Source organism: Diadema antillarum, unplaced genomic scaffold (genome assembly GCF_040938485.1).
Source record: "Diadema antillarum isolate AM-2024a unplaced genomic scaffold, OU_Dant_1.0 scf00000020, whole genome shotgun sequence".
Lineage (NCBI taxonomy): Eukaryota > Metazoa > Echinodermata > Echinoidea > Diadematoida > Diadematidae > Diadema > Diadema antillarum.
This window is the reverse complement of record NW_027270909.1, coordinates 928,817-942,482: the sequence shown is the minus strand read 5'-3', so window position 1 is coordinate 942,482 and position 13,666 is coordinate 928,817. Positions and strand designations below refer to the sequence as shown.

The 13,666-nt window shown below is 38.8% G+C and overlaps 2 protein-coding genes across 2 annotated transcripts in view; both read right to left on the bottom strand.

The window, feature by feature from the left end:
• Positions 1-729: 729 nt before the first annotated feature.
• LOC139728821 (ubiquitin carboxyl-terminal hydrolase 2-like) lies at positions 730-12,565 on the bottom strand. The gene is made up of 12 exons (XM_071639760.1): positions 12,124-12,565; positions 10,760-11,566; positions 10,185-10,244; positions 8,645-8,774; positions 7,829-7,946; positions 6,043-6,150; positions 5,292-5,460; positions 4,783-4,860; positions 3,561-3,639; positions 2,799-2,906; positions 1,749-1,878; positions 730-1,065 (listed from the first exon to the last, which is right to left on the bottom strand). Exons 2-12 carry the CDS (start codon positions 11,492-11,494, stop codon positions 966-968), a joined length of 1,815 nt encoding a protein of 604 aa, XP_071495861.1. The 5' UTR covers positions 11,495-11,566; positions 12,124-12,565; the 3' UTR covers positions 730-965.
• LOC139729372 (uncharacterized) overlaps positions 12,499-13,666 on the bottom strand; it is a 21,649-nt gene continuing 20,481 nt past the window's right edge. The window contains exon 5 of the mRNA XM_071640302.1: positions 12,499-12,580. Within this exon, the coding sequence (XP_071496403.1) occupies positions 12,499-12,580 (82 nt within the window). The remainder of the gene's footprint in view (positions 12,581-13,666) is intronic.

Below are 13,666 nucleotides of genomic sequence, written 5' to 3'. Positions count from 1 at the left end.
CCTCAAAGTTCAGCTCATTACGCACACCTTCTTACACACCTTTCAGGCCGACAGACAAACCTACGATCAAAAAGAAATATACAGAAGAGTTTAGATTATCACAGCAAATCAAGGACATAAGTGAGCCTTTTTTTTTCTCCATCAAATTTTCTAATTATTCTTTTTAGAGATTACTTAGTATTATTCCAATCTAAAAAGAAATAACAAAAAGAGTTAGTAAGTCAAAAGTTAGTTGCTCAGACAGCTATTCTGTACTGCAGCTTCCTAGCATATGATCAGATCTGTTTAGGGTGAATACCACACAGCTATCAAACTGTTGAGAAGCAAAAGGCATTTGAAACATTTTCACATTGTACAGTGTTTCAGCCCACTCCCACTGACCTGCACTCCAGTGTACCGTGTCAGATGTTACGACAACACACCTCTGACGGTACATGTGTATTGATTACTGGGTTTGTCAGACTTTTCGACTTGAACAAAGAGAATGGGTTTGGACATATCCTGTGTCGGCCATATTCAATGTCCAGTATAAACTGACCGATCTCATTCAGGTGTCCTTTACAGAGAGGCAGATCCAGGCCGCTAGCACGAATGAAAATTATTTACATAATGAGCACATGTTGTTTACTGGACAATCCTACAACAGATGTTCCCTTGCAGTAATGATCATCAGGCTTTGGGTCAAGCAACGCCACTTTCACAGCCATCCAGTGTGATGTCTGCCCGCCTTCCTTGGCTTGTTTCCATGGCAACACAGGAGGCAGGAGAAGATGACTTCCTCTTGGCATGGACACATTGCACAAAAAACATCCGAGCACAAATTGGACTGATGAAGACAAGATCTTGGAGAAAGAGACTGATGGTAACTAGAATACTTTCCAACTTGCTCTCCCTTGTAAATTCACATGTGATCTCGGTTTCACTGGGCAGTAGTAATCAGTGTCTTCTCTAAGGTAAACTACATATCAAAGGTGTGAGTCTACATGTGACAATCTGGACTGTGCGATGTAGAGTAGGACGTAGGCATTGGCCGTCACGATGCTCGACTCTTTCAGCTGCGAGACCCTGCAAAGGAGATGGGAATATGATACAACATGATATCACTAGTCATAATGATTGCATTGTGACTGACACCGACCAGTATTTATGTAGACCATTTTTAATAAATATTAGAATGTTACTGTTTTTGCTGAACATCTTTTCCTCACAAAGCATGGTGTAGGGGGCCAAGGGCACCATGAGGTACATACATTCACAACATAAGCAGCAGAATTTTGTACAAACTTTATCAAAGACACATACAATTTACATGAAATAATTTTCATGCACATTAGGAATCATTACAGCCTACATGGTATTGGTGCATTTGACTTTTTGATGTAAATAATTGGTGAAACAAATACAAACAAAATGAAACACATTCTCATTTTCTTTCCTGTCACTTTGAATTAGATGACTTAACTATCAATGACCTACACAAAGAGTGCACAACATAGATTCATGGGTGGCTACACCTACAATGAACCAGATGTCATCAATAATTATTGAACTAACACAAGATGATCATGAAAGCTCATTAAAGATGAAATATTGACAGTAACAAACTTTTATCTCAACACAAAATGATCATGTAGGTTACTACTGCCACCTTTGCAAATCCACTCAGGGTTCTGCTAAAGGAGATTACATTTAAAGCACATCATTTAGGCCAGATATTTCTCACATCTGACCAATGGAGTGTTTCTTACCTAGAATCATCATACTTGTACCACTGGTTATCCTGGTTGTGTTTACAGTAAGCTATGTAGTGGCCCCCAGCGGTGCCCCCATAATGGTTACACACAGCCTGCAGCTCATAGCGAGACGAGATCCTCGAGGCTGCAGAAGAAACATGAGGGAAAATAAAAGTCAAAACCTCTGTTGGTTCACACAGTCAAACCGATAGTGTAAGTACATGTGACAAGTTTGAATGCAAAATCTGATATATTCATTTTCATCACCTTGATATATGTGAGATTGAATCTGCAGGACAAAGAAAACATCTAAAACATGTGTGATAACTTCTATAACATCTTCAAAATATTTCTTGTCCTATGATAAGTGAATCATCACAGAAATGATTATATTATTTTTTTTTAAATCTACCTTACTCTAAAAAAGATGAGAATGCTGTTTATCTATTTTTTGCATTAAAACACTGAGCCATGCATCCGATAAAATCCGAATACATGGCTCAAGTCTTGTTTTGTGTTGTAGGTGTACCGGAAACATGATGGGGAAAATGGTTGTATTTCATGAATTTATGGGCCCATTTTTTTAACTCAAATGATGCACAGGCCTATTTCGTGGATCAGTGATAATTGGATCCTCTCGTTTAACTTTGGAACTGTCTTAAACCCACTGGCTGCGCTCATGGGTTTAAACAGTTCCAAAGTTAAACTCGCGCATCCAATTCTCACTAATCTACTCTGTCCTGGGCATCATTTGTATACTGACACTCTCCTTGTAACGGGAACACCCACTGATTATATTCCCTTCATCAAAGATTTTGAGACAATTAATTTTGTGATGTGAACAGGGCTCCATTTTCCCCTCTCTCCTTTTCTTAAAACAACAAACAACAACAAACAACAACAGGGGGTGTTTCATCAACGTTTGTCAGCGCTGACAATTTCAGCAAAATCCTTGGTTTTGATTGGCTGAGATGCTCTGGTTACTGACTGTTACTATGGTGATTCAAGTTGTCAGCGCTGACAAACGTTGATGAAACATCCCCCAGGGCTGAATCTGAATCTTACCATCTTCAGACATGTATTTACTCAGGTCCAGACCACGAAGAGGAAAGTCCACCAGGGTGTCCACTTTTCTTGTCATTCCCGAGTGTGACGATGAAAACCGCTTCAGTTCTAGTAGAAAAAAAAAATAAAGCAAAGCTGGCTTTATTTTACAGTGTGAGTCATGCAATATGTTTAATAAGAGAAGAAGCAGTCTCACAACACACTCTCTTTGGCATACTTCAAACTCTAAGGGACCAATGTAAACAGTTTCAGTTAGACAATTCTGAATATTCAAGACATTCCATTTCCTTTTAAAGCACAAACACTGTAACTGCTTACCATCACACTCTTTAGATACATATTACTGTGTTCATTGTAACATGAGTGCACTAAACTATAAATCTGACTTTATCACAGCATCATCAATTTTATTTCTAAATCCAATTTCTACATTTATAACCTGTACATTATGCTTTATTACATACACAAAAGATAAATGGATTTGTTCATAATCATACCTACTGTATAATCATTCCTCTAGTACTGTAAAAGTGGAAATTTTCGCAGTGTTGAAATTTTCACACATTTTGCGCAACCAGAACTAGCATGGAGATAAAAGCATGCAAATATGTTTGCTTGCCTTATGTTCCAGTAGTTAATGTCTTGATTTCACAGAATTAAAAACACGCAAAACTCTTCTTACACTGCCAAGCGCGAAAAATCAGTCGCACGACAATATCCACTTTTACAGTACACATTTTGATATGAGAGAAGGAAACTTACGAATGATGAGAACTTTGGGACATCTCTCAATCTCCATCTTCTTTGTACCAGATCGAAGCGTTTTGCACTTGTCGCATCGCTGCAATTTTGACAGTTAAATTGCACAGTTGTTACACACTAGTGGGACAATATATCACTAATACACTGTACAGTATTCAAATTCTCCCAAGCAAAAGAAAGACAAGTGTATTTGTACTTGTATATGTCACAAACTTTTATTGATAGAACATTTGATTTTCAGGCAGGACGTGGGTACCACTGGACATTGTCATAAATATCAAACCTTTGGGACTCATATGGTGTGTGCATGGCAATCATTCAATAACTACATGTATACTATCTGCCAATCCTTTCACTGCACATAGTTGGACAATAATCATGAGACAAATACTTGTTTAAATCATTGTGTTTTTAAAACACATGTACCAGATATCAAAGAACTAAACCCAGTTTGGTATTCATTTGAATAAAGGTCATTTAAAAAAAAAAAAACAATCACTACATATCTCTGAGTAAAGTTACCATACCTCATAAAACTTCATTATCTCACAAGACTACAGGTTATGAAAAAAAGGCAAAATATCACTAAATATATGAGAGCAAAAATCATCAAACATTAGAAAAAGTTTTCTCAGTTATCTAGCAAAATGTTCTATGGTGAGTAAAACAATGCTGTTCGAGTAATGTGACTTTGGACACTGGTTATGCAAGATTCCTACACAGTCCTCTAGGTGGATCTTTTTTTTCTTTTCTTTCACATTTTTGTGATTCTGCTCAAGATTTATTAAGAGCACATATTTCATGACAACATGAATTTACTCCTTTAAGAAGGGTTAAGGAAATAAAGATGGGAAAGGAGTCCTTCAGAACACACGAAAATTAATGGTTCATCAATTTACAAACTGGTTTTCAACTTACAAACTGGTTTTCAACTTATGAACTGGTTTTCAACTTACAAACTGGTTTTCAACTTACAAACTGGTTTTCAACTTACAAACTGGTTTTCAACTTACAAACTGGTTTTCAACTTACAAACTGGTTTTCAACTTACAAACTGGTTTTCAACTTACAAACTGGTTTTCAACTTACAAACTGGTTTTCAACTTACAAACTGGTTTTCAACTTACAAACTGGTTTTCAACTTACAAACTGGCTTTCAACTTACAAACTGGTTTTCAACTTACAAACTGGTTTTCAACTTACAAACTGGTTTTCAACTTACAAACTGGTTTTCTCCGCTCAGTGTCTCAGGTTTGGTGTACAGCTCCAAGGCATCAGCAAGGCTGGGGTTTCTAGAACGCTGCACAGTGGCAATCAAAGCAATATATTTCAATTAAAATTGAATCAGATCTGGATGTTACTGTACATGAATACCTTGAAGTTCTTTTGGCTTCCACAAAATATTTCTTGGCAAAGAAGAAGACAAATCAAAACTGGGTGCAAAGTTGTATAACTAAACATCGCTCAACATGGAACATCTAAGTGAGGGAGGGAGAGAGAGAGACAGAGGAGAGAGAGGTGGCCATAAATACACAATCATCACACACACTTTACACACAAACATTCACACACATACATAGATACATGAAGAATTATTACTCTTACTTTCGAAAAGTCTGTTTTCTACTTGGCATTACATTAACAAAATGAATGAAACGACATACAAATATGGAGACAGTGACATACGAAGTCTTGAGAAATTCTTTGTTGGTCTGCCTTGCTCATACTCACAGAGGGTATAGGCACAGAGAGGTCGTAGAAGAGTTCAAAGGTCACGGAGACATAGTCGCAGGTAGAACAGCGCAGCGTGCTGCGGGTCAAGCCGTTGAAGAGCTCAAATATGATGGACTGGGTGAGCTGTTCTTGGCGCCGCCATGTCAGGTTGGCAAGAGCAGCGGGACTGGGAGAGTAAAGAAGGAATGAGAATGTCATGACAGCCCAGACCAATACATGCAACACAGCACAAAAATCTGGCATTAGACAATGACTTTTTTCTTGAATTTTCTTCCAGCACCTTTGACCATTACGTATGAGGACATCTAGTTGACATTTGACAACATTGCTGTATATCTTGTGTAAATGATGTTTGATGCTTAAAGAATGTGAATCAAGCACTGTAATAATATCCCAAATTATTGACATTAGATAAAGAAAGTGGGCAGCTTTGTAATGAAGCTCCCTCCATGTAAAAGACATTACAAACTATCTTGGAATGAAGTATTGCCAAGAGCTTTTATTTCCATCTGAAGTTAAAACATACTTCAGCTTGTCTTAGCAGCAGAGGGTCAAAATCATCAAGATGTAGAGTCAAGATAATTAAACTATGGCTTCTCATGAAATCTTAAAACCACAACTATGGGAAAGACACATTGTTCAAAGTAACATGACAAATTCTATCCCAGCACCATGGATACAGACTTGGGGTAGAGTCTGAGTCTTGAGTGAGATGTCTAAAAAGAATGGCTTGGTTTGTGAGACTCACTTGAGGTTTTCTGGCATGGCACCTAAACGAGGAGGGTTCTTGACTCGGTTGACGTCCTCACTCAGCTCCGCTAGCAGACTGAGGAGGAACTCTGCAGCATCATGTTGCCTGGCAACAGGAAAGGAAGAGGTGTTCACTTGTAAAGAATAGGAGCACGGATCTTGCACTACGTGTACATTTGTGACAACATTTGGTTGCTCACATACATACACACATGTGCACACACAACCTTACACACACCAGTATAATGCACACCATGCCTATACAGTGCCTTCTCATTATAACAAATACGGTAATCACAAGATTTCGTTACAATGAAGTTACAATTCAAGTCCAACGAGCATATGAACATACTCTTTCTCTTACATACTTTTAAATACAGTTGAACCTCTCGTATCCAGACAAGTCGGGACTGGGGCTCATCCCGATAAGGGATTTGGCCGGATACGGGAGACTCAATGCTTTATTCATGTACATATACATACACATGTACTGATGTAGCCCATTGTAGTACCACATGTAGTAATGTGTATACTGCAACCTTTTCATTGGTACATTTGGGGATGTTTGGGGATGTTGAAATGTCTGGAGGTAAGCAATTTGGAAGGAAATTTGATGTAATGTATGTTAATCATGTTGGAAGTAATATGTAATTCATGTGTGTTTGGGTAGGAGTTGTCAAGGAGTTGGGAATCCCCCTTTCCTCCCGTAATTATTCAAAAAAAAATCACGGCGAGATTGCGTCCGTATAATAGAGAGATCCGGATAAAGGGAGGCCGGATAAGAGAGGTTCAACTGTATCTGTTTGGCTATAGCAATTTCACATAGCGAAAGAAGACTGCCAGTCCCTAGGACTTCGTGATAGGAAGAGTTGCCTCCCAAACTTTCTCCAAATCCACTGCATTTAAATGGAAAGATTTGTTAGGTACAAATGTACATTTGATTAGTATCAATTCATGGACAAATGTGGGCGAACTGAAATAAACTCCTCTGACTCGGCATGGCTATGCTCATAATGGCTCTGGACATCGAATCAACTGCATTTGATCCCACTGGCATTCAATGGTTATTATTCACTTTTCACACATGTCAGTGGTGGAAACATTACACTCATCAAAATTGGAGAAATTACTAAGAGCACTCAGAAAGGTACTGATGTGTTACACGTATGTATCTCACTCAGCAAAAAATAAATACCCAAACCAGGGAGACTTTTCAAAATCTAATGTCACTTCTGACAAGGAATTTCAGTTTTCAGGGTGTCTCCTGCAGAATCAGGGAGACTTGGCAGCTCTGATAAATCTATCACATGGGTCTGTTGTACTAGACTAGCACTCTCTGCTTATCTGCAAAGAGCTGTGGTGGGAGCAGATTGTACCCGATTTACCAGAGCACCTAACTAACACACAAATCTTTTTCACAATATTCATATGAAGTAGTTATTCAAATCCTACCCAAGTACAAAACTCCTATTATGCACTTACTGTTAACATTATCTGTATAATTTCTCTTTGCCTTTTCCTGGAAGGGCCTGGAATTTTGTATAAAGGAGATAGTGGATATTTTCATGGAGTAGAAATCAATGTGCATTTTATGCAGCCAGAAACTAGTGAGAAAATAAAAACATGCACATATTTTGCTTTTTGTATGTTACAACCATATTTAATGTTTTGTTTCCATACATGGACTTAAAAAACACACAAAATTCTTCTTCCCAAAACCTGCGCGAAAAATTACAAGCGCAAAAACTTCCACAATCTTACAGCATGCATGACCATAGACTCACCCATATCCACGGAACTCGTGGCTGAGCATATTGCCAATTTGACGCTTGAGGTTATAGGGAGTGTAGTGGCTGTCACGAGATTCAGCGTCCCACAGCTTTTTGACGGTCTCAGCAAACACTTTAGGGGTAGGTACGGATAAGAACAAAATGACAAATAAAACACATCTCAAACAACCTTTATCAGTCCACAAATGGGGAAAAGTGTGCATCCTTTTTTTAATGTCTAAGTAAGCATCTTTGAAGAATTTGTTGTGTCCTGGGTCCCGTTTCATAAAATTTGTTATCAATAACAAGTAAGGATAGTTGCTAGAAGCTACTGAAATCCTTGCACCTGATCTAGGCTGAGAGCAAATCTGCCACAGAAATGTGGTAGTTGTTACTGATAACAAGTGTTATGAAACGGGACCCTGGTTATCAATGCATACTGCAATCAAATGTGCCATTTTGTCCCTATTAAAGGGTATTTATACTTTGTATCTCAATCGGCACATGTAAAAAATCTTATAACTCAATTTTGAACATCAAAAATACTGATTGAGTCTCAAAACAACAACTACTCATGTACCCAATCAGACACAATGTCCAATTTGACATTAACATTGGTGGTATTTTGTGAAAATGTTGCACAAGTGAATCTTAAATTTCTCGATCTCACGAAAATTCAGGACTTAGAGATACGAGGTCCAGTAATGTCCAGAAAGATTTGCATTTTAAATGACTAAAGAATATTGTATATCCCTGTAAGCTTTCAAACATTAATCACAAATTTACTGTGTCTGTAGTCCTTCCTAAGACTATATGGGGCAGCTAACCCACCTTGGAAGAGCTTGCCAGAGTGGTAGCTGTTAGAATTGACGTGCCCCCTCATTAGGCTGTCCATGTGAAGGCAGTACTTGGACAGGTCCGGGATGGAAGACAGACACTGGACCACAGTGTTCATGTAGCACTGCAGAGAATGAAATCATAGGCAAGTATGTCATCAAGAATTTCATGATTGTATCAATGTAAACTACTGTCACTGCACTTTCTATGGTAGAAACTGCTGACTACTCAACAGCAGCCAGTACTGTAAAAGGTGGGTATTTTCGCGCAACTAATTTTTCACACATGGCCCAGTAAGAAGAGTTTTGCATGTTTTCAATTCTGCGGAACCAAAGCAGTAGGTATGGGCATAATTATATGGCAAGCAAAAAAGCTTGTTTGCTTTTATTTTCGCGCTGGTTTCTGATGGCGCAAAATGCGTGAAAATTTCAACACTGTGAAAATTTCCACTTTTACAGTATTTCAACTGTTTTTTTGGAATCTGCTATTCTTGTGACTTCCAATACAACAAACCTCTCTATGCTACAGGACCCAAACCCTACTGTATACTGGCAGTCCAAAACCTATAGCAGATTCCAAAACCTATCGAAGACAAGCTGATTTTGCCATTACATGTTTCCCACAAACATCTGCACGAGTATACTTGGGACTAGTCTTCAACAGGTTGAAATGCATTTCTTGAACATTGTGTGCTTGTTGACTAGTAGATTCACTGAGTAACATTTAAGACGGCAAGAATGGTAGAATTTTGATAAAATTAGACACTGTTTAAAGAATAGAAGGAACTTTGAATTGTTACTTGCTTAAACAGCACAATAATACCATTGCCCACATGCAAATAAGGTTGATGATGCGATCACCTCAGAAATAACCAAATGATTTGCATGTATACAAAATCTTCACTATGTTTCCAGTTCTTGAAATGAATCAGTCAGACAAAAAGATGTCAAGCCTGTATCCTTCACATCATATTATTGTTGTGTGTAATGGCCGAGCAATTATAATGTTTACAGAAGATTATCGCCCTTACTGAAAACATTACCTGGTACGTATTTGTAAACAAATACTTTTGTGTTCAATCTGATCGTAGAGTTGGAAGGTGAATATACTGCTACATGTATTCCAAACTTGAACATGCAGCTGCTTAAAATCGTTCATAGTTTTCGTGAGAGGTCAAAACACTCCAGGCCTTATGTAGGACATTGAATGGAGGATCAATGACTGGCAATAGTAAGCAAACAGTATCAATCAGGTATATTGTGCCATACGAGTAATTATAGCAAAAATCATGATAATAATATCAATTTATAAAGTGCAGAATCTATATCGCATGTTTTTCTTTTGTCTAAACAGAAAGAGTTCCTGATAAGTTCAAACAATAGTGAACACTTTAATGAAGACATGCGTTTTAAGTCTAAATTTGAATGATGCTGATGATATCTAATGGTAAAATAGAAGTAGAATAATGGAAGGAAGTAAGTTAGAAGAAAATCTATTTATCCATAATTAATAAAAACATTAAAAGGTTTCTTACTGTATTTCCTATGTTTGACAGCCCTCTTTTGCCAGGCCCTTGAGTAGCTCCAAGTCCGTACTGGAAAAAAAAAAAAGAGACATGCAAACATTTACTTGGTTTATGTATAAACTTCTCGTATAAGTATACAAACAAATAAACAAACAAACTGGAGTTGTTTCCATAAATGTAAAATATTGGAGGATTGCTTTGTTTTTTTAAAGTTTAGCCCAAACTTAAGACCATGTCTGCTTACAGAGTTATTGTATTCAATGGTAACGTACCAGTAGCAATCATAGACTCATCCATCAATACTACCATTATATATTCCACGCTACAATTGCTATAAATATGTTTCTTATCATTTGAATGACGTTTACACATCATACTGCATAATAATTAAGATTGACTCCCTATGCACATATTACTGTCACCAAAGTGATCTTTGATATAATCTTTACAAAAAAGACAAAACTGGACTATACAGGAGGCAATCCAATGACAGCTTTCTGTCAAATATGAATTCTCAAACTACATTGCTGTATGTGATGAATATAAACAACCTTAGCTGGCAAGAATTGTATCATTCATCTTACCTCTGCTGCTGTGCTTCTCGAGGTAAAGTCATTAAAACTTGATCTCCTCTGGCTCAGTTTTACAATACTTGGAGTCCGTTTGAGGGTAGAATAGCTGGAATGCCCATTAATGGGTCTAGTCATTGATTCTCTCCTGTAGGCATCCCTTGCCTCCGCCGTCCCATTGGCTGATGAAGTCCGACTTTCACAACTGTCCCTGGGACGGGGTGCATTCAAATCCTCGATGGAGGATTTGTAGAGATTTTCCGTCACGGTTCCAAAGTTTGAATTCTTGTATGTCCTTGAGGATGACGATGACGCGTCGTCCATGTAAGGCAATCGTAGCATGTCATTGGCAAGTGACGAGATGGTCCCACTGGTTCGTTCTGATAGTCGGTTCTGGGAGGCATACTTAGTACTGTAGAGCTTTGTAGACGTGTCCTCGCTGTAGTGTTTTGGCTCATACTTCGCTACAAGCGGACCTGTGTTACGTCGAGTGATGTCGGGGCGATGCGTACGGAAGGCGTCGCGCGATGTCGTCGATGGCGAGCCCAGCCCGCTTGAGTAGTAGCCCCTTGGCTTGGAATAGGTCGATCCCAAGGCATGCTGGGTGGCTTGTGGGGTAATGCGGCGTCGGTAAGTGCTACTGTGGTAGCTATCAGGTGGATGGGGCATCATACTGGCCTTGGTGGCGGTGGTAGTGGTGGTGCGCCCATGCTGGTGTGTGACGGGGGAGGGGCGCACCCGGAGAGACATGTTTTCATCCTCAGGATCCGAGGAGGGGTCTTCTGTCTTTTGTGGTCCACATTTGTTACCTCCAGGCAGCGCCTGTAACGAAAACACATTTTAATGTCAGTCATAGCACAGTTTATGCACTTCTCAAAACTTATAACCAGGACCAAACTTACAATGCAGTTACAAGGCATAACCAGGACCCAACAAACCAAATATTAAAGCATTAATATCAAATCTCTAGTTACAGCTTAATTACTATAATGAACCTAACCCTTACAAGCTCATAATGGCAAACATGCTGCCTGGAACAACTGATGATTACACTGTACTTGTGATTTTAGAAATTCAAGCATTTAATTAATGAATCCAGAACGTGTCATTCTTATCTTCTGCAAACTTTACTGTAAAACTATAGAGCATCACATTTCTTTCTGCCTATTGGTTGTCAACTGGAGTATCACATTTCGTCAACATCTCCTCGTAAGTGAAGCCCACTGAACCTCTGCACTATACTTTTATGAAATTGCTCAGAATGGACAAAACACTATCATTAATCTCTTCAGTTTAAAATTTCATTAAATTAACCTCAGAAAGTAACATGCAAAGTTGATGACCACTTAACTATAGTCTAATACCAATCTTGAACATACCTTTCTCTCAGAACTGTTGCCGAGCTGCCGTAGTTTGGTGACAGACTCCCTCACTTTGCGCAGACGCCCTCTTGTGGTATTTGGTATCGTCTTGAAAGTGGCAAATTTGTCCAATTTAAAAGGATTGTGTAGTTGTTGTGGCAGGTAAAGAATGTGAGTTTAGCCCTAGCTGAAAAAGATTATTACCTCAAAAAAGCATGCGTTGCTGTCTTTTGTTTTGTTTTTCTTACACATCTGTAGCTCATGAGAAATTAGATGTTGATGCCTTGCTTCATAAGTTACTAGTAATAATCGTGATATTAACGGATTAATTTAATTATTTATTGTACTTCATCTTATTTCCTTTTTTTTTTGGGGTGGGGGGCTCAGTCAGAGTCACTGGGAAACCAGAGCAGACGTCTGTGACAGTGCCTGTGGGACTGCACTTCTCACAACCTTTGATGCCAATCTTTCAGACCTGAGAAGAAATACACAATTAAAACAACATAAAGCTATACATCAATAATAGGTCATTTCACATTGCAAAGAGAATTTGAAGTTTGATACCTATTGTTCTACAACATTAGAAATGGATTTTTGGAAAATTTCTAGTTCAGCCCTCAGTACGGCGCATGGCCTACATTGCAATTTGTATGTAGGATGCCATGCAAAAAATATTAGGTTCAAGAATAGATGAGGGGGAAATTACAGTTTACCGGCAGCCAATCATGGCGCGCGCAAATCGCCCCACAAATAGCATAATTAAGCTTGCCGATAGCAACCATTTACACATCTGTAGAATATTAATCCGATCTGCGACATGGTCTGTGATTCGGCTGTCAATGATTGCATTTGTTTACGTGTACGCAGACCAAGACCATCCCTTATCTGTTGTGTGCGCTGTAAGTTGTAACATAAATTACCATATACAATGTACGTAGTAACCACTTGCGTGTATTTCCTATGCACTCCTGGGTTGGCGAACTAGCAATAGGCACTGAATTAGTTCGCCGCCCATAGCGCCCCACGTACACAGATATACGTCAGTTACAAGTATTTAGCGCATGTGTAGGTCTACACACACTTCAAATGTAGGATGCATTGGGCCGAATGCATAAAACAAGCAATTGCTTGTAAGCAATTGCTTCAAGCAAAAGCACAAGTTGTCTAGCAAAAGGGCTAGCTCAAGCAATTGCTTAAATCCATTATGCATTTGTAACCTTTTGCTTGTGCTTATACCTTTTACTTGTCCCGCAGAAGCAACTACTTGTGTTTTCAACAAAAGGGACGTCACGCCTGTGCGAACACAAGAACAAAGGCGAGTGTGACAGCATGCATTTGAAAGGGCGTGTGTTTGCGAAAACATTTCCTGACATAGCAGAAGAGCTCTGAAATGACACTCATAAATGCACACACAGACGCACCCACACATCTACATGTATACATACACACGCATCAATGGCTGATTCCCATCACTGCTTATACAGTAGTAGCCCGGATCTGCCAGATCGCACGTGGAGAGAGGTTTCCTTGCTCTCAACGAAGTCAGACATCCTACCTGTTT